Source organism: Scomber scombrus, chromosome 7 (genome assembly GCF_963691925.1).
Source record: "Scomber scombrus chromosome 7, fScoSco1.1, whole genome shotgun sequence".
Lineage (NCBI taxonomy): Eukaryota > Metazoa > Chordata > Actinopteri > Scombriformes > Scombridae > Scomber > Scomber scombrus.
This window is the reverse complement of record NC_084976.1, coordinates 4424008-4449895: the sequence shown is the minus strand read 5'-3', so window position 1 is coordinate 4449895 and position 25888 is coordinate 4424008. Positions and strand designations below refer to the sequence as shown.

At 39.1% G+C, this 25888-nt stretch overlaps 1 protein-coding gene across 1 annotated transcript in view; it reads left to right on the top strand.

Moving 5' to 3' along the window:
* The window catches only part of gask1a (golgi associated kinase 1A), a 33931-nt gene extending 10687 nt beyond the window's left edge, over positions 1 to 23244 (top strand). Inside the window, exons 3-5 of the mRNA XM_062422378.1 lie at positions 13499 to 13621; positions 19999 to 20102; positions 23040 to 23244. Coding sequence (XP_062278362.1) covers positions 13499 to 13621; positions 19999 to 20102; positions 23040 to 23244 — 432 coding nt within the window. The remainder of the gene's footprint in view (positions 1 to 13498; positions 13622 to 19998; positions 20103 to 23039) is intronic.
* Positions 23245 to 25888: the final 2644 nt, after the last annotated feature.

The following is a 25888-nucleotide window of genomic DNA, read 5'->3' as shown; positions in this document are numbered from 1 at the left end:
TAGGTCGTATTCATGTGTGTGGGGAGCTTATAGGAGCTGTTTATGTCAGCAAATATCATAGGAATGAATGAGGTGCCATCTCTCAAAGCTTTTCCTGATACATGTTGTTATGCTTGAGTCTTATTTTGTAAAAGTCTACGACAGAAGTGGAGAGATTAGCATAACATATAGTCAAACCCAGCTTAAAAAGATAACAGCAGCACCTGCCTTTAAATTTGCTCTTAGATTTAAACTTGTATAAAGAGGGAAAAAATGGATCAAAGCAGACTTGAAAATGAAGTTACACAGTGTGTCGCCACCCAAATTAACTTTTGGCTATAACACAGCAGGTCTGTTCCCAATGAATATATAACAGTGTGACAATGAAGCTCATCAGAACTACTACTCAAAAAGCAACCAATTCTCTCCAAAAGCAGAGTTCTAAGAGATGAATGCATCCTCTTTTTTTTTCTCATTAATCGCAGCTACCATGAGGCCATTAAAGCCTTAATGATGAGCTGCACACTAACAGATCAGTTAGGGCGCTCCCATCAAGGTTCGCACTGTGTATTGCAACAATAACAAAAAATTTGGCTCTGCTTTAGTGCAAATCTGCTCCAGCTTAACACTAACGTGATTCTGAACTCCTGAGATTTCCTCCATTGCATTTAAATGAAAATCAGGAGCTGTTTAAAAGTCATTTTCGGAATCCCTGAGGAAAGATTAAATGAGACCCCGCGGCTATGTGTGGAAGAAGTTTAAGGACTAATTTTTCATGTGAGATGAAATATAAAGACTGGTGTTTATCCAAGCGATTGCGGCGAGGTTGAGTGGCTGACTTTGCAGTTGTGAAGCATGGCACGATACTCCACTTTCACTTTACTACCTCTTCGCAGAAGCACAACGCCATGACAACGCTACACGAAACCCCGCCCCTCCCTGTATCACATGACACAATTAAGGCTACATAACAAAAGCCATTTGGAGGCAGTAAACAAAACTAAATAATGATTCACTGAGGCGTTACCATACCATACCATATGTTTGTTTACTTGTAGTTAAAAAGGTTCAGTTAGTCATGTTTGGGGATGTTTACATGCACACAATGAAGCCACTTTTACAAAATGCTATGAGAAACAGTCTGGCTGTGAACATCAGAGCTTTTCACAATAATCCTGTTTACAAAACTGGAAATATGATTGTGATTATCCATGTTTGAGGTAAAACACATATACACACACACACACACACACAGAAACACACAAATGATTTATTGTATAAATGTGGAAACTGTGTGGAATAGATGACCAATCTGGTGGATTACAAATCACAGATAAGACAGTGGTGCCGTGTCTGAAGATGAATCTATGAATGTGTAGTACAGATATATAGTAACAGGTATTTCATCAACTGAAAGGGAAAGGCTTTATAACACTGAAGACTTCTTTGTATTAATAATAGAACATTCCAGAGCCCGCTAGAACCACCTGGGGGTCATTTTGATCCTTTTGCAATCGCAAAGATGTCTTTTCTTAAAGCAGTTAAATTGTTCGTTTTCATCAGGACTTGACTAAATGACTATTTAAAATTCAGTTATGGGGTTTATTATTAATTTTTTCAATTGCTTTAGATTAAAGTAAGGTAAGGTATCTTTATTGATCCCCTTAGAGAGAAATTAAAAACCTACAGAAACAGTAGCTGTATAATGGTGAAAGTGATCAAATAAAATAAAAATAAAATAAAATACTAAATACAATAACCAATCGCTGTGTAAAATAACCTGCAACAGTAAGAACAGCCTCAGTCTTTTTTAGTGACTGACCCATCACATGGCTGGGTGGGTCTGTGGCTGAACATGCTTCTGAGCTGACAATTTCTTTAACCTTTTCACAGGTCAAAAAAGGTCAAATACATTTTAATATTCATTAACATGTTGTTTCATGCGGAAGTCATGGCAGGAGTAGCTAGAGTTTGACAGACAGGAGCCTGGTTCTCTGTGTTGTGGTTTTCCTACCTCGGTTTGACCAATAGAAAGCTCCTTTTCTTTGTGGCAAAACACAATCAAACCACTAATAAAGGCAGGAGGGCTGCTCTATGTTCACAATATCCTCTGAAAATGAGGATAATCACAGTGATGATGGTAAAGGAAATGGTTGGTGGTATATAGTAAGAACAACAAACCAGCACATCTCTACTCTATACTTGTTACTGCAGTTAGAGTGATTGATGTGATTTGGGGTAAAGCATCTTGGATGTCCACAGTTTTACCTTTGATTATAAAAGATTACTCACCAGAGTATCCTAGTGGTGCAAGGCATCAACCGTGAACTACACCATCTTCAGGTCAAGTTTACCCATCAGCAATATTAGCCTTATATATCTTTTTACACCTGTTTAAAAATGATGTGTTTTATTACGCTGTACAAATGGCTGTCTTTGTGTGTGTTCTTCTGTCTTTCTGAGAGCCAATTTGATGTTCAGACCCTCATTGGGCTGTTTGAGGGTTAAGATGTTCAGTTTAGTGTAAGGGTTGAGATTGCTATGGTGAAGGTGCTTGGGAATGCAAAATGTCAATGAGGGTCCTTGTAAGTATAGGCATACAAACGTGTGTGTGTTTGTGTGTGTGTGACTGAGCGTGCCTGCCTGCCGGAGTGGAAAATAAGGCAATATAACATTTTGCTTAAAAAAAGACTGGAAATGGCTCAGCAGGCGGTGGTATAACAGGAGTGATGCAGTGCTGAGCAGCGGTGTATGTAGAGAAAGTGATCGCAGAATTTGTTATATGATTGAAATCAATATGAAACATATGACAATGAAAGCCACACATGTCCTGGCTCCAGATTTCTAAAGATCTCATATTATGGCCTTTTTTTAAACCAATTTTTATTAATACTGAGTCTACATTAAACAAATCTGTGAGATTTTTTACCAACAAAATTTGATTAGATTTCTCTCAACCCATCTTTCCTTACAGTCCAGATTCCCCTCTGTCCTCCAGCAGCCTGTTTAACATAAAATCAGCAAATATTAATGACCCCCCTACTCTGATTGGCTGGAGGAGTGACCCCCCACCATGACCCCCAACCAATCAGAATACTACCTAATCAATTACACAAGTTCACTAACATTGCATCTTTACCTGCAGTATGATGTAAGACTACTGTCTATAGCCGTTTATATGATCATGAATGAAGGGAAGAAGCTGCTGTAGCACTGTTTATATTTCAGGAGGATGTGTTAGAACAATAAGATTGAGTCTGTGTTTCTTTAGCCTACATCCAGTGTCCTACTTTGCTCGTAATGTTGTTGAAATGCAAACTCTGACAACAGAAGTTACGCATGCACCCGGTGTAGCGCTGGGTGGTGGTGACCTCATGATAAATATTCCGTCATATTTGATTTGACTGTTGGGGTTGACATAGTAACACGTTCAGCCTCAAAACCAGTAGTTCTTTAGCAGCGAATTTCAAAATTCCAAATAACTTAAAAAGTCAAGTGATTGGATACATTGAAAACAGGTTTATTATGAAGGATTGAACACAAAGAGCCAACCAAGAAGCTGTAATTAGCAACTTTCTTACTCTTTCTTTTTTGGGCTTTTTTTGCTTTTATTGTGTTAGTAAGTGGCAGGGATTCTGACAGGAAACAGGGAGTTAGTGTGTGTGTGTGTGTGTGTGGGGGGGGGGGGGGGGGGGGGGGTGACCTTGCAGCATAGGTCTTTTGCCAGAACTGAACCAGGAACGCTGCTGTTACACGGCATGCGCTCTAACCACTTAAGCTACCAAGGCACTCCAACATCTTTCTCTTTCTTTCTTAACTCTTCACCTGCAAAACTGAAAAACTGAAAAATGTAGCCAGTTGTATTTTCTGTGTCTTATATTAGCATTCATGTGTGCTCCTACACATTTGAGCACATACTGTGAATGTATCTCATCAGGACTCTTATTTTTTTAGAGCAGCAGATGTGCCGCAGAACATTTCACCGTTATTTTTCACATTTCGCCTCCTCGGTGTTGAGCTCTCTGCGACACGCTCCGCTCACCCAGCAGAGGCTGCACCCTGTCGCTGAGTTTACACCGTCCACTAGTCATTTTGTCCCGCTTTGTCCTGTCCGCACAGTGAGATGGAATGTGTATCTAACACCCATCTACAATGTGTGTGTGGGGTTGAATATGAATAACCCATGAGGCAGACCCCCCCCCCCCTCCCTCCCTCCCTCCCTCCCTCGTTGCCAGGAGTCAATCCCTGTAACAGGGCCAAGCTCTAATAGCCTCCTATTGATCTGCAGAGAGCCGATGAGCGCGCCTCTGAACACTTGTTCCTACCTGCTCCCTTAACACCTCCCTGGGCTCTGATAGCAGGGAACCAAACACCAAAGGCGCAGGAAGAGCAGTGTGAAGGACGCACACATACACACACACACACACACACACACACACACACACACACACACAATGGCAGCAGAGGACACCCTGGGGAGGACAGGCGAGCCGAGGATAAGGTGACAATTTGAGTGCACTTTTTTTTTTTTTTTAAATGAAAGGTACACTGCTCCACACTGCTCACCTTGCAATTCTACTGCTGCTACGGCTGTGAGGAAAAAACTGAGCAAGACTCAGCAGGCTCAGCGTGTTTCTGACAGACTCCGCTCAGAGTCTGAAAACTGGTAAAAGTGCGATCATGCTAAAACAAGTCTGGTGCAAGTCCTGCTAGAAGCCAACTCACAAACACAGATTTTTGTCTTATTTTTTGGAGTTTTACCAGTGGAGAAGCAGAAATGTTGGAGGTGCAGTCATTGACATAGCCTGGCGTATCATAGATCGATCCAGGTGTACAGGAAGTGATGCGTTCACCAGAGTAGCTGCAGACAGCTTGGTGTCTATGGAATAAATAAAACAAAATAAAATGTCCCAATTCCTCACTACATAGTACTTATTGTTTTTGCAGTTAGTAAAATAGGAAGTAATGTCCATTTTATTCTAACAGACGTCAATCAAACTGTCGTATTTTTCCAAAGATTTATCGCTCATCTGTTTTCAAAGATCTTCTTGGCGTTGTCTCATCAGCATCTGCAATTTATTTGAAAACTCAAAAGTTCACTCAGGGAAGAGAAACGTTGACATGAGTTCAAAAGTTTTATTTGATAGTCTTTGGCTCCATTTAACCCCTTCAATTAAAGTGATATATGGGGTCGGAGCGCTATAAATACCATCCAATTGGACACCTCCTCCTCCCCCTTAGGGGAGCCATAAACAGGGCCTTGACAAAGGTGGTGGTGGAGAGGTGAAGCAGTAAAAGGCTGTAAAGACAGCAGACAGAGACGAGACAGGTGAGGTGGTTTAAATATTCTTCAGCTAAGATCAAAATTCAACATTCACTTTATTGTCATTTCTCTCAGTATGTGCATACATAACAATGACACAATGTACTGTTTCACACCAGCTCCTGTCAGTGCTTTTAAAAAGATAGTCATAAATAAGTAATAAGATGATCAATACCTAAAATAAGAACACACAATTAGCAGTCGTGCTAACAAACATTTAAAAACACAACAGTCTTGCAGCAGTTCAGGGTCGAGGAAAGGTGCGTTAGGGTCATTGATACAGTAAGTAAGGGTTGGCAACATGAGCAATTCTAAAATATGTTAAAAAACTAGTTTTAAAAGCAGCATCAGGTTTGTTCAAGTGTACATTTAGTATTTGTGTTGGTTTTATGTCATTTGAAATGACATTTGCAAAAATGTTTACCAAAAGTAAGACTGAATGCTCCTGAAAATGTCAAATGGTGTAACCACAAAAGAATGATAAATATTACATATGTTATCCACCTACAGTGTATTTAAGTGGACTTATACTAATAAATACTTCTTCTTTTTTTTAAGTAAATGTTTCCTGATCTCCATGATTCCCCAGGTGAAATGTAATATTTAGAACAATTGTATTCCATTACATTTATTTAATATAAAAAGTTATAATGTAAGATCATGCCAAACTAGTTGATATGGTGTTTTATTGAGAATTTACTGTTTTTAAGCAAGTTGAATTATTTGGTACAAAGTTTTTATGGTTACACCACTTTTGCCATAATCCTCTAATATATTCTCTCAAAATGGATTAAAAGCAGAACTCTTATGCTGGGTCCACAAAAAAAGAATTATTCATACATTTATTTTTCAAATTTGAACCCCTTATAAATTTGACTAAACCACATGGACTCAAAAAACGTCCTTGGTAAAGTGCTGTTTTCAATCCTATTTAAGATTCTTCGTGACAGGTGACGAGTTGTCTAAATGGTGACTATCTGTCTTTGATGATCATTGGATGATAGAAAAGCCCATGCACAGAACCCAGAGTATAATATCTGAGTAATAGCTAAAAGGCGGAGCTCAGTGACAGTTGTCCTCCTGCTTGAACTTGCACTAAAAGCTTCTTTAGTATGTATACTGACTTTTTCAAGCATACTTACTTTTATCACTCTTTAATGTGTGAGCACCGTACATTCTCAAAACCTGCAGTTGGTCCTTTTTGGAGTTTGGATTTGTCAGTTTTAATAGTTGTGGCTGAAAAGTAGAGAAAGGAGCAGCACCCATGGAAAGTCAAATTTCATTTTAAAAAAAAAACCCCAGCACAGAAGGCCAACACTGTTTGACTGACTACTGAATGCTGAACAGTACAATAAAGTAAGAGCACAGTGCAAAAGCTGCAAAAACACACAGGATGCTGATAAAGGAGAGAGGCAGTGTGTGTTGGTAGTAAAACATTCAATAAGTGGGATCTGATGGTTGGTATTGCATTGAATGAGTGGACAAACACCAACTATCAATAATGCAGGGTATTTACATTGTGCTGAATACGGAGACTTCCACAGTCAATACTACATAATCTAATCAGACTCTCCACGATCCATGCAGCTCTTTACGGTTTGTTCCGCTTTAATTTTTTACGTTGACTCTGACCTCGGCAGCGCACCGCATCTCATTTCCCCCCCGAGGCTCGCTGGTGTTCAGTGGCAACGTAAGTCAATATTGGCTCTGCGAAGGGCTGCCGGACCCAACTCCAAACCAGTGTGTTCCAGTGTGGGAGTGAAATGTGGCAGCAGGGTGAAGAAGTCTCCTAAAAGCACCACACGAGTGAGAAGAAAACAGTGGAGGTGCAGCTTTACACACAAACGCTCTCTTTCACACACACACACACACATCCCTGACCTGAGGGCACCAGGATTGTGTGAGTCACCGTGCAGAAGTACACTGATATAGAGAGAAAGCCACACACACACACACACACACACACACACACACACACACACACACACCCCTAAACCCTGAGGTGGACACAATGACAGATCTCATCAAAGGTGCATCTGTTTGCCTCTCGCTGTGACAGTCTCCCACTTTAACGCCGGGGAGTAAATCACATGGCTCTCACACCGATAACATCCTCTCATGTTGTTAATCATTTTCATCAGCTGTAGAACGGGAGAGCTCGCTACAGGGTGTGACTCTACCCGCGCTGTAGATGCTCATTAGTTAGGGTCAGATATGAGGTTGCTGTTAATTAAATATTTGAAGGAAATTTGTACTACTGGGATCTATACTTTCTTTTAAAGTCCAGGCTTGTATCAGCCAGTGGGGTATCTACCAGGATGGGTGGGGTGTATGGTCATGTGACATCCCAGACAGACAGGAAGGTAAGGGGAGTATCCAATAAACAACATGGGTGACACCATATTTGGTCCATAAACCAGAAAAGTGCAATTAATTAACTGGAGTTAGTGTAGAAGTAGCTAAAATCTAAACCATGCCTATTTAATATGGCATATTTTATATAAATGTGTGTTGGCAATCACTCCTACCAGATATTATAGCATTATACTCTCAAAGTCTGGGAACACAGTGATGGAGCAAAGAGCAAAACTAATGTGGATGAGAAAATGGTGAAATTATTACTCAAGCTGTCTGTTGTAATCTTCAATTTTGACCTATTATACTGCCTTGCCATAGTTGCATGTGTGTAATGATGGATTTCTTACCATTGTTTCAGGTGTGCTGACTCTCAGTTTTGCCTGCATACTCAGGTGTTGTGATGTCACCATGTACCTGATCTCAGCAATCCTACACCGGTCCAGTTTTTGCAAGGTTGTAACTGATCTGTTACCTCCAATTATTTCTGAATCTACTCCATACCTGCAGCTTGACCCTGTGTAGTCAATCAGAACTGTCTGCTGGAGTAGACAGTGTAGGCCTAAGCTAGGGTGTCAAGGTGCTGTAGGGGCATACTTCAAGTAGATGGGTAAATGATCAAAAATACAGAAGAAAAGAGACTTGCACACACCCAAGTGAATATTATATACAAAGATAGGCAGAGGTACAGAAGTCAAAACACACACCAGTGTCTCCTGTTATTTTCCACAACCCCAGCTGGCTCCTCACCTCATTCTCCCTTATCATACTCTAAACTCCCAGGCTGTCCTTGATCTCCTGCATTCTCACATCACATTCCTGCTCTTTAGCCGAACCTCTGCACATACACTCTGCCTCGAACTCTTTCACAGAAAATGACTTTTGTCAATTGACCTCTGCAATACCATATGTTTGGGCTCATGCGTGTGTGTACTAGTGTTATGTGTATATATTTTATATTTTATATTTTTATGCTGCAGTTGGACCGCTCAAACGGAGTTTCATTCTATATTTGCAATGGCAATAAAGATGTATCTATCACTTATCAGGGCTATTAATATATCAGATGTCCCAACCACAGATACAATCTATAATTCCACTTTGAATCAAACAAATAAGACACTTCTTCTTCTTGTAATACAGTGACCAGGTGAAAATGGGGGAAATTGGGGACAGTGGAGTTGGGTGTGGGTGTGGCCCAAGTAAATTAGATGAAAGTCAAAACGCAATGCTAAAATGTATTAGCCTACTTTGTTCATCAAGTCTGTTGTTGCGAATTACGGATATTAAAATCTATAATCTATAAACTCGTTATCAGGGGCCCCACCTTCCTTGGAAGGGAATTACAGGTATTAATTTGATACGATTAATTACCGTAATTCAACTTAATAGACTTGGATAAAGTCAATTAATTACTGAATCAGTCAAATATCTAAAGTTATTAATTCTAGGGGTCAGGGAACCAGGAATTTGCCAAGTCAATGCTAATAATCGGGATTATAAAGTGAAAATATTCATAAAGAAAGGATAATAACAAGATTACTATTGTCACAGCAGTGATAAATGAGATAGTCTCAATGTCTAAATGGTATTTAGATTACTATATTAACCTATTGGGAATAAAAATGGAAATGCGTAATTTGGGCCTTAGCCAGCAATAAGCTTTTGTATCTACCACCAGCCTGATCACAATGAAAGATGGTTTAAGCCTACTTTTAGACGAAGACCAGTCAGCTGGAAGCGGGTCGGGATGGAGCGAAGTCAGACAAGATGCGATTCTCGGCGAACTCGTAACTCGTAAAACTTGGTTAAAGCAAAAATAAAAATAAGAGTCGACATAGAAAAATTAAACCGAGTATAAACGTAAGAAGAGCATAACATAACAAAACAAAAGGATAAGAGGTAACAAGAGAACAAAATTAAGAGAATAAGTAAACGTGAAACAGCCGCTTTTGTTTGTGAGGTTGGGGAATAATTTTGGGGGTTCGTCTTTTGTTTTTTTCTCTTCCCCACTGAAGAAAAAAGGGGGGAGAGATGTGAATTAGTCCCTGGCATATTTTTTAATTATAAAGTAAAACCTAATCCTTTAATGCCTCATCACTGCTGTCACATTTGTACGCGTTAAAGAAAATGCATCCTTCATTTCGGCACAGATATAACAGACATGAATTGACATCCTATCAGAAATGTTCTTACGTCATGAAACTCATAATCAATTTACACACGGAGAATATTTCAGTAATGGCTATTGAAAGTCTTCTGTTCTCAATAAACGATTATACCACGTTTACCTTAGCCTGTCTGATTCAGGTAACGATAGTACACTTTTCTGAATTCCTGTTGGACTTTTAACAGTAGTTGCACTTACGGAGAATTGGAGTTTCAAGCATCGTTCCTTCAGTATGAGATCACAGTTAAAAACATAAAAGAATTACGATGGATATTGAATCTTCTTAATCAAGGCAATAAACAGGACAGGATTCGGTACAGCTGCTAATAATTTTGGGACTCACCCTACTTTCTAATCATCATGTTTAGATTTTCCTTCAGTGTCACAGTAATCCAGAGATAGTTGTCGAAAACAGGAAATGCTGATTCATTCAGCTGACTCCTCATGCTGCCCGAAACATAAACAAATACAGACTAAAGAAACAGAGCTCAGATGAAGCCCAGAACGAACACACTGACTACATGGAAACATTAGTTCTTGCTTTTATCCCCCAAAGCATTATAGGAACAAAAACTTAAAAACATTATACCCCATAAAAAGACAAAGAATAACAATATTGATAACAAAAATCCATGAATATTATCTTTATTTTAGCCACTTTATTACAAACACCTGTGCAATCTTAAGCAATTCAATGGAGTAGCTAAATTCTACTTGGCTCTGCATGACGACAACTCTGTCATCAGCTGTCATCGCTGATATCAGCCTCAAGTTTTATCTGCATGTCTTTGGGAGTAAACCCCCACTGTGCTCCATGTTGCAGAACAGTTTTAAGAAATCCATGTTGTTAATGTCGCTGGCCCCCCTCATGTACATCAGGTAGTCTAGAGATCAGCCAGTGTTTGCCAGGGTATATACTGTCTCTGTGTCCCCTTAATCAATATTGAATATAGGCCATGATCGGTATGTCTGTCAGGGGGCCTCATTGCAGGTCGATAACTAATTAATTATAACTAGTTAAAAACAGCAGCTCATCCAGGTAGTGGGACACTCCTGTTGTCGACCATGCAACTTTTGTCCTCGCTGGACTCTTTAAAAAGCATGAAGTGTAGATTATCACCCAAATTATGTGTTACACCTTTTTAGCCACATTCATTCCAACATATTACTATGAGTTTTACGTATATTTTTTTGGAAAGTATGGTCAATAGGCCTTTTTCAGTTATCCTCCCAGGTCAATTTTGAGCAGGAGTGTAAAATGCCACAGTTCTTTGCTTAGTATGAGGGCAAAGTTCAAACAGCATCTTCCTTGAGATCCAATCCACTCGGAGTCGAAGGCATTTGAAGCTACTAGGACTAGTCCTGGTCCTGACTCATCGTTTTTATGTTAACCATGAGAAAGCTAAACTCATCCTCTATGATAACTTTGTTGTCAACAGTCTCATGAATCATAGGTTTTAATTGATGCCATGGGGAACCTTAACACGCACTTTCCACCATCTTGCTGTTCAATATTTATTGTTACAAAGGCTCAGAATGTCCTATCCCATGCACGTCTGAGTAGCGCAGCTTATTGTGAAAAATAATATATGGCAGGCTTGGCTAAGACATGGTGAGCCATTCCCCAAAAAATTCAACTTTATGCAGTGAGATCATTTGGAATACAGCAGCAGGGTTATTTACTTTGAGCAAATCTCCAAACCCCATTTAAAGATTTAAGAGGCCAGACGTCGCCTCTGTCACAAAGTGTTTAGATAGAAAACATGATGTCGGTATAAATAGGCTGAGATATAATAATAATAATGTATTTTTGCTTCTGTATCATTTCATTAATTTGTACCCGTGAATTTGTACCTGTGAATTTAATTAAAACATATTTTTTTCCCATTACAAGGACAATAACACCCTCTGGTTCAGAGTACCTTCTCCTCCTGTTTTGTTCCAATTCAAGCTGATAATGACTATGCAGAGTAAAACTCTGTGTGTAAACTGCAGAGTGAAGTCCACGCAGCAGGAATTTAGTACCAAACTGTGTATTTAGACATCAGACTGAAATATCAGTGTTATTAAAAATCTCTTGAGCATATGTCACGCAGGGTTGAATTTTCCCAAACCGCAGGCCTGTCCAGAGACGCTCCCAACTGCAGATTTATTTTTACATCTTTGGCCGTGTCCATACAGTGTGTTGTGCAGGTCTTCATCTCTGATGAGTCACACTATGAATTCTTGTTGTACATTTCACTTTATCCCTATAGTCATTAGAGCTATGTTTGCTTTCACTTGGTATACATGTAAGTTCCCGTCAGCATAGACAGTAAATGTCAGTTTGGGTTTCATCTGTTTTCACACTGATAACTGCCCGAGTTTATCTGTCAGACTTGGAGCCAGAAGGATATCACTGACTGGGATGATGAGCCAGCTCTGGCTGTGTTTCTGCATTTTTCTCTACATGATTTACAGTGGAAGTCAGTGAGCACTAATCAAAGCTGCTTCTGCCAAAGCATTTTTCTCATCTTTGTTACACATCAACCAAAAATGGGCGTAGTTTTGATTAATACGGGAGGGGAAAATAATAAGGTTTAGGGGTTCATCAACCAAAAGATTTGAATTATTTGAAGGCTACACCCCACATTTAAACACATTCATATCAATCTAAAAGATGATACATTATAATGAAACACATTAACTTTAATTGGTATATAATGTGTTTGTAACTTCACAATCTTTGATCAATGTTAAAATAATCTGAGGGTCATTTAAGGAGAACATTAACTGCAAATAAAAAAAGTTTTGAATGCCAAAAGTACATTCTATCTTATGAGGAACAAAAGATTTCTGAGCAATAAAAATAATTCACCACACCCACCGTATAATCTGCTTTTGATTACTACAACCTGCTTTTTTTTTTTTTTTTTTTACAGTGGTCAGGTAAGACCTATCAAATGTGGTATTGAGCCAGTTGATATTTTACCATCCACCACAAAACATGAAAAGACCCATCAGTGGGAGTTCTGTGTGTCAGTAGTAAGAAGAAAAGAGTAATATCGACAGGTCATCAGCATACACATGATTGATTAAATCAACAAATCAGGATGCATGTGGTTCCAAACCAAATGACTTACTGTAGTATTGAGTCACAGTAAGATGACATTTTCAATAAGGAACATATATATATATTACATAACAAGTAGCGCTCCATTATTTTGACAGTTTTGGCTGTTGACTTACACACCTTCTGATGGTTGACATCAGTTTGATCTCTCTGCATTCAGTGGATAGACTGATCCAGTTTGCGTTAGCTTAGCGCAGGAACTGCATCTGTGAGGAAGTTGTTGGCGTCTACCAAAAGAACAAACAGATGACTGGCGCTAACGTCTTAGCTGGCTTACCAACACTGTCAGTGGTTAGCCTACATTCACGAATCAGCTGGTTTAGTGTGTAGATTAATGTAGAAGATGTGAGGCGAGGGTGTAGAAGATTGAGAGCTGTCTAACAACACCTTTGACAAAGGTGTGTGAAATGCAAATGAAGTAACAAGTGAAGTAACACGTCCTTGCTGTCCCCAGTGGAGATAACTGACTTCTGTCATTCGCTTAAACAGGAACAAAGACCATCTTAGCTTCACACTGTCAAAGCTCATACCTTTGTGTGTTATTTATCTGTTGGTGCAGGTCAACGACCGGCTGGACAGGTACTGCTGTGGTTTCACACCTGATCCAGAAGAACCCTGTGTGGAGAACCTGCTGCAGGCCAAATGTAGCGATACCAGGAACCTGCTACTGGTTCACATCTTGGTACGTACATATCGAAACCAGCACTAATGTCTAATGACTGATTTCGGCTTCACTCCACCCTTCAGACAGTGCATTTTGAGTATTTCCATTTGTGCCATTATCAAAACTAGTGCAAAACATGCCTGATCTGTGATATCGCCCGCTTCGTCACATAGATGAATTAATAGTGTTGATGTCAGGTGTGAAGGATATACACCAACAACATGAAAAGAAGTAACATTCTACTTGCTAAAGGGAAATGTAGATAGTTTTCAAAGTGGACCTTATTTACCCATGTTTATCTGCCTAAGTGACTAATGGAGAGAGCATTTTTTGAAATTGGTCCAGTATTGAGCGAGAGTGCTTCACCTGTCAGCCATGAGATGGGCTGCAATGTAATACTTTGGGGCAATAGAGCCTTGTCAATATACGTCCACTAAAAGTGCTTGTTTTTACCACTGACAGGCTCAGATTGTTATTATAAGTGTCAGACAACATTAAAGAACCATGTAGAGAAAATAAAATGTTGTTCTTCACCTTTCGCTAAGTGTGTCTATCCAGGGGTGCATCCAAAGTCTCTTAAATTACATCCACGTTTCTTTCACTTGAGTCTTTTCCTGTGTAGATGCATAGAAGGAAACAATGCCAGGAGAGAGCAAACAAGGAAAATTTGTGTTTAGAGAAAGGAAACATTCTTTCCTCTAAAGCATCATGTTAATCACAGCTGGATCTTTCTATTGGCTTTAACAGCTGTATGGACTTCCGATGGAGTTTGTCCCTGCACACGTGTGCTGCGCTGATACTAATGAAGGCTCACAGTTATCACTGCCAGCAGCTGTTTTCTTTCTGCAGCCTGTTACCTGTTTGACAAACACCTGCACATGAATAAAAACCTGCATTCTGCATTTATACTTTCTACTGTGTCCTTCAAAGAGGCACAGGAACCATTTCTACCGGCAGAATGCTTTTATTATTTATACATTATTTATTGATATCCTGATAGTGAATTCATTATTTAATAACACAGAATATGGTCAGAGTGTCTTTTGAACACTGGAAATTATTTATTGGGCTATATGTTTCAGGTGAGAAAAGAAATAATCACTTCAAACTGAACTCTCAGGAATTTTCAGCCTCACATTAACTGAGTGAAAATGGTGATAAATGATATAAAATGTGTTAAAAATGTGTTTCTTGCTAACAGACAGACCTGTTTGTAATGTTATCTATAATTAAAGTTAATTGGGGAAATAAAAGATCATGAAGAAAATAATCTTTCTAATAAATGAAGGAAGATGTTTATGGTCCTTTTGCTCGTCAGACCGACAATAAACACAGATTTTTAATTAGATGGTGCATCGTAAAACAATTAAAATATAAAACTTGGGAGTGATACACTTGGGTTTAATCTGTTATTTGTTTCCACTCTGGTATGAAACTGCGGTGATGTTTTGAGGAAACAGATCAGTCCAGTCAGCTGCAGCATCCAACCAATATCTGATAGGGGCATGTTGGCTGGTAAAATATTTCCATGAGGGCTTCTCCTTGGAGCAGAAATAAGAGACTTGGGATAGTCCTTAACATAGCAGACCAGCACAACATCTGGTTCAAGTGTGGACATATCAAATAAGAGACTTGAGATATACTCCAAGTCTCACTCAAGGATAAGTCTTGTTGATTTGTTGTAAAAATCTGCTAAATATTCAGCCATGACTTAAAAAACCTTTTAGACAACACTAAGCTATGCTTTCTGTTGTCCAAACACAACAAACTCCTTCCGGCACTCCTCTCTCCGACTCTGTCATGGCTGAATATTTATCTTTTGGAAATGAAGAAAAAGAAAAATCCATGTCAGGTGCCTTGTTTGTTTTTTTGTTACACAGCATTGAGTTGCTGCCATTCTTCGTGGAAACACATGAGAATTGATCTATATTTAAATTATACAACAGAAGCAACAACAGAAGCATATATTATCTTCCCAGCAGTGTACATGCATGTGTGTGTGTTTTTCATGGCTTGCATGAGAATGAGCTCTCAGGCTGACAGATGCTTCTTAGGAGCAGATAATTAAGTTACACATAGTGTTTATTGTCAACTGCAATATGTAAAAATAGATGCTTCTTTGTGAAATCACAACAGAAGCCTTTTCCTCTCTGCAGGTGACCTACAGTCTTCCAGCATCATTACACGTACATGCTGAAACTTCAATGAAATTATCGGTTGTGTATATGTTATATGTTATTAGGTTGATATTTTTATACTCATTTCAAGCATTTGTCACCCACTCAGTGTTTCACTGCCGTTCTCTGCAGGTGTCATAAAGAAAATGAAACTGATGTGTGCACAAAATGAATGAATTGTGCTCTTGAATTAATCATTCTTAATGCATGTACAATTCTAAATTAGGGCTGTAATATAGCATTAAGAATATTGTTAAGAATATTGTAAATTATGTGAAAGGAAGACAAATATAACACAAAGTTGTTTGATGCAATATTGTTTTTTCTGGCAACCTGGGAGTAGAAGAACCAGCTGTAAACACAATATTGACATACAGTATTATTATCTTATATAATAATAATAAAAGTATACGTAAAGTATAAAATATACTAATAATAATACAGTGCTGCTCGAAAGTTTGGTCCAACAAATGATCCAATCTTACATATTTGTGTGAGACAAACGTATGTGAACTCTGGCTTTCAATAATTGGTGTGACTCCATTAAACAGCAATAACTTCAACTAAATGCTTCCAGTAACTGTTTATCAGCCTATCCCAACAGCTTGGAGGGATTTTAGCCCATTCCTCCTTACAGAACAGAAATCAGGGATGTTGGTGGGCTTCTTGGCAGAAACTGCCCACCTCAGGTCCTTCCACAGTATTTCTATAAGATTAACGTTAGGACTTTGACTCTGCCATTCCAAAACATTAACTTTCTTCTGTGTGCTCAAAACATCACTCTTGATATCTCATTAAAACTACATCTGCATTGGGAGCTACAGTGTGCAAACTTTCTTATGTCTTTTACAGATTTGGTTCTTTGGTCCAGTACCTGGTTTGAAGTTTTTTTCCAGATGTGCATGTCTACCACACAACTTTTTCATTGTTTTATTTCATGAATCACGTCCTATTGAGCTTCACTTCATAGACAGATACCTCAACATTGTCCAGTAGAATTTGCTGGTACAAGTCAGAACTCAAAGCTCCATCAATGATTGCAAGCCATCCTGGTCCAGAGGCAACAAAGCATGACCAAACCATGATACTACCACCACGTTTCCCAGATGGAATAAGGTTCTTATGGTTGAATGCAGTGTTTTCACATCTGTCCACAGAATATATTTCCAATGGCCTTCTGGTTTATCAATGTGGTCTTGACCAAACCACAGACAGCAGAAATGTTCTTTTTGGAGAGAAGTTGCTTTTTTTCCTTGCAACTCTGACATGCACACCCAGGATCATGGTAACGCAAGGCTAATTAGCACCAACAAGAACTAGAAACAGCCTGTGTACATCCCTGGAGCTCTCCTGGTGCAAAGCCTAAGCGTAAACCATTTCTCTGGGAAATGGCAGGATGAGTAACAGGCAGAGCCCAGCACCCTGAGATTGATGATGTGACCAGCTCTCCTGTATTATCATCCAGGCATAACACCTCTTCAACCCCTGTTCTTAGTAGGAAACAGTCGTGGATAGCTGCGAAAGGGAGAGCAAACCTTCCCAACAACCAAGTGTATAACTAGAAGACAGATTTACTCCACCGTTCCAGGACCGTCGATTTCCATTTGATGACCTGTATAACCTCTAACAATAGGGCCTTGAACTGTAATTATAAGTGACTTAGAAAAGATTTAAGAAGCATGTGCAGTAAGAACACTAAAATACTCTGCTTTCACAAAGATATGATTTCTGACATATCTGAATCCTGCATAGTTTGGCTGCAAATCCAACTGTGAAAATCATCCTAGTGCACACAGGGAACAACGATGTCGTGAAACAACAGTCTGAAGTGCTGAAACAAGACATAAGTGATCCCTTGAACACAATCTTTGAAATCTGAAGTGTTTATCATGGTCCTCTACCGCCAGTCAGAAGAGGATCTGAGAGATTCAGCAGATTGTTGGCATTGAACAATTCAACTGCTTGTACCGTCTATTCAGTGCACTTTGTTGATCATTTTAACATTTTCTGGGGCCGCAGATATCCTTTTAAGGCAGATGGACCTCGCCTTAACAAGTCAGACGTACATTTTTTGATCTCTTACCCATTTTACTTGCTGTGTAACTCATCTGTTCCCTCTGCCAAGGACAAGAGACAAGACAACTCAAAACAAGAAGAAGACATGACACAATGCAGCAGAAACCTTGAAGGAGAGCCACCTCGGCCCCCGGCCTGAAGAGAGCTTCAAACATGACAGACATCAAAGCCAAAAAGACGAGTCTCCAACCCCCCTCAATCCACCAAGAACCACCTGTGAGGATTCACCAATTTTTATCCAATCAACCAAAACTTGGAGGACATTATACAACATCTGAAACCCTCCTCCTGCTGCCTCGATATTCTGCCAACAGGCCTTTTCAAAAATGCTTCTAATTGCATGGTCTCAGGTCATCTACAAATTGTCAACACATCTCTTCTCTCAGTCTCAGGTGTCTTCCCAAAGGCCCTGAAAACTGCCGTCATCAAGCCACTCTCAAAAAAGAACAATCTAGACACGTCAACAATGAACAATTATAGTGCCAATTTAAACCAGTTTTTTAAGTAAAATCATTGAAAAAACTGTTTTTCAACAGCTGAATTTCATCCACACCACAACACTCAGACTGCTCTTGTTCAGGTCTTTAGTGACATCCAATAAAATACAGACAGTGGCAGAATTTCCATCTTGGTATTATTGGATCTCAGCACTCGACACGGTTTGACCACAACTTATTACTGGACTGGAAAAATGGGTGGGACTTTCTGGCACATTTTTAAACTGGAATTACAGTACTTGTGTCTCAGCAGGATTTGGAAAAACTTGTCCATGGATATGTCATCAGCAGACGTAACTACTGTAACAGTGTCTTTGCAGGTCTCATAAATAATCAGACAGATTCAGTTTATTCAGGTCGAGTCCTAACTAAGACCAAGAACGTGGATCGTATCACTCCAGTTCTGAGGTCTTTATACTAACTTCCTGTCTGTGAAAGAACTGATTTTAAAATACTGCTGTATTTTTCTTCACCAACTGCTTACCAACTGTCTGCAGTTTGGTTGCTGAGCAGGTAGTGTACAGTTGGTTAATCTGAGCTTTTTCCACGGAAAACAGCTGCTTGCTGCTGGAAATGTGTTAGGAGCTGAGAGAGTGAGCCACAGCCAAAACAATGAGCTGAGTGACACTAAAATGCTCCATAAAGCTGAGCAAAACTGCAGATTTAGGTAGTCATTTGACACATTGTTGATATATTACACTAAATCCAAGTGGTTCATTAAGATTAGATTGTCATTCTACCTCTGAGGCTCGGTGTCAAGTCACTGCAGCAGCAGGAACTGGAGTCCCTGGTAGTTGTGGCTACTCTGGTCCATTAGTAAGGAGCATCCAGAGTTTAATAAGCAGGCTAGCAGCTGTGTTTATGAATTAAGGTGGCTACAACTGAGCTCATTCTGTCATATTACTATAATTTGGTTTTCATATTCATCACATTTGTCTTTCCATCAGGCTATTTTATACAACCAGGGGGTTTTGGTTGCTCTCAGTCACTGTGTAGCTCAATGCAGTGTAAAAAAAGAAGAAAAAGCGGTGAAAATCATCAGAATGAGCCATTGGGATTTAACACAGTTTTTGACTGAGGTACAGAAGTAGTATATACTTCGGATTTGACCTACTGTTAAACAACACTATTTTAAAGGATATCTTTGACTTCCCTTAAAGATACCCTGTTTTAAAAGGTTGAACTGCATGTTTTATCAATTTGCATGCACAAATTATTCATTGAAGGGCATGAATTACTCATTTGCGCTCACAAATTGTTCATTTGAGAGCATGATTTATTCATTCACGCATACAAATAACTTTTTGTCTCTGATTAAATACTAAATCACTAACATGATGATAAAATGGATCATTTTACATATATGAACACCTATCAATAATATCTACATTTCAATCCTACTCAGTTCACTTCAGCTCAATTTATTTCAAACAAGCAGCTGTGATAAAAAAAAGAAGATAGAATTAAATTTTAAAAAACTATATATAAGGAAACAATGACAACAGGAAGAACAAAAGGGTGAGAATGACAGTTTATTCAGAAATAGCGAAAAACTCGCCTTCAAACTACATTTTGAACAGTGCTCATGTCACCTGAGCTTCCTGCTTCCTCCTGACAGTCTTTCTGTGTGTGTGTTTGTGTTCAGGTGAGGAAAGCAGATCCCTCCAGACTGGTGTTCATAGACAACGCCGGTAGACCACAGCAGTCCGCCGACAACCTCAACTTCAGGCTGGTGGAGGGCATTGATGAGTGAGTACAAAGCAGCTGTTTTAAAGCAGCAGGATGCAAATTGGAGGTTGTTGGGTTTTTGTTGCTTCGATCCAGCATCCAGATTCAATAAATGATATCACGCGGTGCAAGAAACTCATTTTAGCTCACAGCAGGCAGAAACACTGATGTAAGGAAATGTTTAAATAAAAAAACATCTAACAACATATTTCCCTGGTGAACAGCTTTCAAATCAGCAGCAGAGCAACGTCCACTGGAAGCTTGTTAGGGTTTTTGTTACAATGTCTGTCTGATTAGATTAGTGTGCATTCAATTAGCCTGCTATTCAATATGCAGAATGAATCAGGACTGATAGAAATTCCCCTTTGTCTGTCACTTAGGATTACTAAGCCTCTCCATAAAATGCTCTTAAATGTCTTAAGCCCAAACTTGAAGCTGAATAAAAAATAGGATGTTAAAATCTTGTATTATTTCTCATCACTGAATGACGTGGAGCAAAACAAAAAAGACAATTTGTTATTTTTCCAGAGGTGGAGAGTGACTCATTCAGTTACTTCTCAACTTTTTGGACTTGGCCTTGATCTATAAAGTTTGGTCTTGTTCTAGTTTTTTATAGTTTTCAGGGGCAGAAGTGAAAAGGAACTGTTCAGGTCAGTGATGGATGAAATCATGGAGGAGCAGCATGTCAGGGTCTCGTGAAGCAATCTGCTCCTTCTTAGGTACAGAGTGTAAAAACACAGACAAAGTGTAGCCCCCACTCTCCAATCCCACCCCCCACCCCCTCTTTGCATTATTATACTATTATATTATCATTATATCAGTGGTATAAAATGATCTTCAAATGACAATTTCATCGTTTATCGCGATTATTTCTGAGACAATATATCGTCCAACAAAATTAGTTATTGTGACAGGCCTAGGCTCGAGGTTTAAATGCCAACCATGAACCATAATGTTCCCAGTTCATGTTCAACCGAGGACTTTTGTTGCGTGTCATTCCTGAGTTCACATCATAAAGGTTTAAAATGCCCCAAAAATCTTAAGATAGAAGATAGAAAGATAAAAGACTATGTAGATTTAAAAAAAAAAAAAAAAAAAAGGTAGATGATACCTACAGTACCAATCAGAGGTTTGGTTACATCTTACCAATCACTTGAATGAGAAAGTGTATTTGAACCTTTTACTGTTACCGTATATCGAAATGAATTTCACTAAAAGGCAAAGTTTGAAATCCCCTCCAGAAATGTTTTAAGACATATTTGACTAATTGATTGTGTTTGATTTGGTTTTTCATTACAAAAAGTTAAAATTCCCCTGTTATAAATCCACTCTCAGGATATATACACAGACATTTCATATTGGACCACGATTGTCTCCAAACAAATCAGGCTTGTAGGTCCATTCCTTAAGTTAATGGCAAGCTAATGGAAGCTAAATATTACTTATTGTAGAAACTTATTTACTTATTGTAAAAACTTTCAGTAGTTTAAATCAGTTCACTTTTAGATTCTGGGTCAATTCTGTTTGAATATGAATATGTTGTGCAATATTTAGTTCTCAGTTGCTGTGTTAAAGCATTCTGTATTTGCTATAACGCTGATTCACACCTCTCTACTGGCGTCTTATCAATAGCAGCGCTAGCTGAGGCTCATGGGTATTGTAATATTTAGAGCCAAAACTGACTGTAATTTCAACTGGCTGCCATAACACAAACCTGCTGTATTATGCTGTGGTAAAATATGCAAGAAACTGAGGAATTATCCAAGAATGGAGAAAAATCTATAAAACACCTTTCAAAGGACAATCTACAAACATCACTGAAACAAGCATTTCCTCCCATGTCAAACTCTATCGCCCTGTTGGAAATGGAGCTGAGAGTGTTTAGATATCTTGACTACTGGCAAGATTACCATGAGATACAGTCCCACCCATACCCGCTGTGCTTAAAATCATACCCGACCCGTTATCTGACGGCATCACTAATTCAATTTCGTACCCGGCCTGCTTTAAACAGAACCAAAACCAGACCCTAACCCTATTACAATCAGTCTATTACATCAGATACAAAAAAATCTCCACTTGCTTTTTTCTTTTTCTCAACTTCTCAGGATCAATTTGTATGACTGCAGTGTAAACAGATGTGATTTTTAAATGAAAGCAGATAAATAAACGAGATGATTTAAAAAAGCTTATAAACTTGTATTAAACTTGTATTTGCAATGCCCAAAATTGCACTTTGCACTTTAGACCCGCGGTCTGCATGTGTCTGACCAAACTCATACCTGCAAATTACACATTAGGGTATTTTTCATCGGTTTCACCAAAATGTGCAGATCACCTATCAGGTACCCGAACCTGTGCAGGACTGTGGTATGGATGGATTATCTATGGTCTGTGAGAACCAGATCTATGGTGACCTCCTCACCTTCCCTTGAGAGTATTTTTTTTGGGGCTCTGATAAGGTTTATCAAAAAGTTATGACTGGTTCATGGTTAGTGGAGAGGTATTTTTTTGACCTCTAGATCTTACCTCTGTACCACCACCAATCCAAATCCCAATATTACTGTATGTCATTTTCTGCAGAATATAAAAATCTGATGTGTGACTGTCATGAGATTTGCTGAGTATATTAATTGCCTCCCTCGGGATGAACCCCCTTTTTTAATATTGATACTGACCTTTTACTTAAAACACCACCCTCATGACAAACTTTACATTTTTCACCTCACATAAAGCAGTTTTTTAAAAATGTGCTGTAAACTTTATTAATAGTACTTTTATCCCTGCTACTGGTAAGGCAGTAAAAGCAACACAGTCTTGTGGAACGTAATGAACATCACAACCTCAGGGGTCTGCTAGAGGGGCTTTACACATGAGAGGGTCTTGTTTTCTTTTCTAAGAAACAGTAATTGAAGCTTAAACACAACAGCTCTAACTGCTAACTGTTTCTCTCATCAGATTTCCAGAGAAAGCAGTGTCTGTGCTCCAGTCAGGCTGTCTGGAGAGTCTTCTCCTACGCTCCTTTTACCTAGACAAGGAATTCTGGGACAGCCAAGGCGGTGGCAGCGGTCTCAGGCCTCTCATCCGTGCCGTGGAGCAGAGAGGGAAGATTCTCCTGCAGCACATCGGGGACAAGAAGCTGCGGTTAAAGCGGGACCTGTGACTCAGTTAAAACCTAAACGCACCCTTCGAGATGATGAGCCGATGAAATGTGCTCCGTGTGATGAAAGAGAGATAATCCTGCAGTAAAAGAGGCTCTGAGCGAACATAAAACCTGAAGAAGTGGAATGATTCAGCAGCTTCAGGAGGACAGCTGATAAGCTCGGATGTTAAAGAACTGTGAACATCCTCCTCAGGGGGGAGTTTCACACCCAGCAGTGCTGACATTATGTCTTAAAATCCAACTGGGAAAAAAAAGTCATTCCATTCTGTTGTTGAAAATGATGACTTTCAAATGTGTCGTTAATATTATTTTTATCACTGAGAGGAGGAATTTTAAAAAAGGATCTTTGGAGATGAATTTTAAAAATGCTCCTTTATTCCTCATGCCTCTGCGTGGGCGGGCCTGTGTATGCGTTTGTTTGATTGACAGATAAGCAAGCAAGGGCACGGAGACACAATGTCGACAACTGTCTGATAGTAATTGTTGCTTTCAAGCTAGGGCAAAGACGGTGGCACTGAAGGATGAGGAACACACCATTTAGCATCTAAACTGACTGATGTTTACACTGGAGGGGGAGTAATAGCCACAGCTGACTAGCCTGCCATCTGTAGTTGGGTATGCCCTTTACACCAGGTCTGTAATAAAAGTCAGCAGTTGTAAGTTTTAATAAGTCATTAATGAATGAGAAAGAAAGGGTAAGTGGTTCCTCATAGTCTCATAAACCATCAACAAACATTAGTTATCAGCATTTATTAATATAGTTTTTTTCAAAGAATTAAAGCCTTGACCTGCTGGAGGAGGATAAACACCAACTACAACCTGACAACCTGTTTAATGGCCTATAAGTATAATGCTCTAAATGATTTATCAACCATTAATGAATCTATTAGTTGCAACTTCCTTATTAGAAAGAGGTACGGACGTGTCATTTAGAAAGCAGATCGGCATTTTGTGTAGCAGAAAGTAAACATCGCTACACTAAAGATATACAAACATTACTGTCTTACCACCAAAGTGGCATCTTGAGGTGAAGACTGTCTCATTAAAGCAGCTGTCATTCATGCTGCACACAGGGAACGAACTGGTTCCGCTTTTAAAAAAAAAACCCATCATCAAATATAAACCTGAAGGAAAGCAGCGTGGCAGTGTGTTTTTCCCTGTTGGCATAAAGCAAAACACACAGCAGGCTCTCATATCCAAAAACGTCTAACTCACGCTAATCATTTGATCATCTGCTTCAAATGAAATGCCCCCGTAGCTCTGTCAGCTGATAAGGATGTTTGTCACTCCAAATATATCCGTGTTCCTCCATCTGCACTCATTAACATCTCACCAAATGTCCCCTCACAGACTGGGAATGTGAGACACATTTATTTCCCGGCTCCTCACACAGCCGTGTGAGTGCCCTTTTTTTTTTCTTTCTTGCAAGCATTCTAAAGGAAAGAAGCGCCGTCTATCTTCTTTTCTATTTTAACATTTTTTACTAAGAGAGCTTGCAGCTGATTGAGTGATTGATTTGAAAGTCTGTTTTTATGAGATAAGCTGTTCTGCTTTTAATCGACGGATTAAAAAATGGCTGTCAGCAAATAGCTTCTGGACTGGGTCCTGGAAGCCTTTCCATAATAATGGACTCTATATATTTATATATATATGTACACACATGATTTCTTTCTTCTTCTTTAAAGTGCCTGTCTTTTCATATTGTTGAAATGTGCAGCAGTGTACAGAAGAAAAAAAGATGAAAGAGAAGGGATGAAAACGGGATGAAAATCAAGTGTCATTAGAAGGAATAGAGGCGAGGCTGCTTTCCTCTGTCTGAGCGACACATTGCTAAAACCAAACTGTCACGAAACATTTTTTTGCTGTTTAGGTTATGTGAAAATCACAGATTTATATCACTAGAAGCTGTTTCATGCCTTCCCCGAACCCCGAATTAAAATTCCAGTCATATCGGTAGTCCGTGGATAAATGACATTTTCTATGGCTCTCTCTTTCATCACTGAATAAATGGCTCTAATGAGAAATAGTTCAAATGTGTGATCTTCTCTTTATCCCCATTTGATCTCTCTTACATTAAATGCTATTTTAATTCTTTTTTTTTTCATGTGTCAAACCACCAATGAGTGTGTGTGTGGCCGCGACTGGTTTTTATATAGCGTTAATTTCTCTGCTTCTATTTTAACACATTGGTCCAGCTCATTAAGCCCCATCTGGATTATAACGTACTAAATGCATTCATATTCACACTTATAGAGCCTGCATACTGCCCCGCTAAAGGATAACAGGATCATGAGAAACATATGAATTATTCGGCATAAATTATCATGCTAGACATGAAGAAGCCCATTAAAGTGGAAAATGAACGCCTGTAAAAAATCAGAGAGAGATGGTTGATGTAAACTCCTTCGACTGCTGTTTGACATATAGGACGCTAACTAGGATTTTATTCATCTCACGGCCATGATTCCAAGGCTCCCCACTGGAACTCCTTCTACCAAATGTATGTATTTATGTCAGATAAATCTTATGTTGTGAATATTGATCCACTACATGAAGCTGTTTTAAAGCCTTCACAATGCCAGGAATACAGTTTTTGGTGAGTAGCACCCATTCACTGTTTATGGTCTAAATGTGGTGAGGGTCC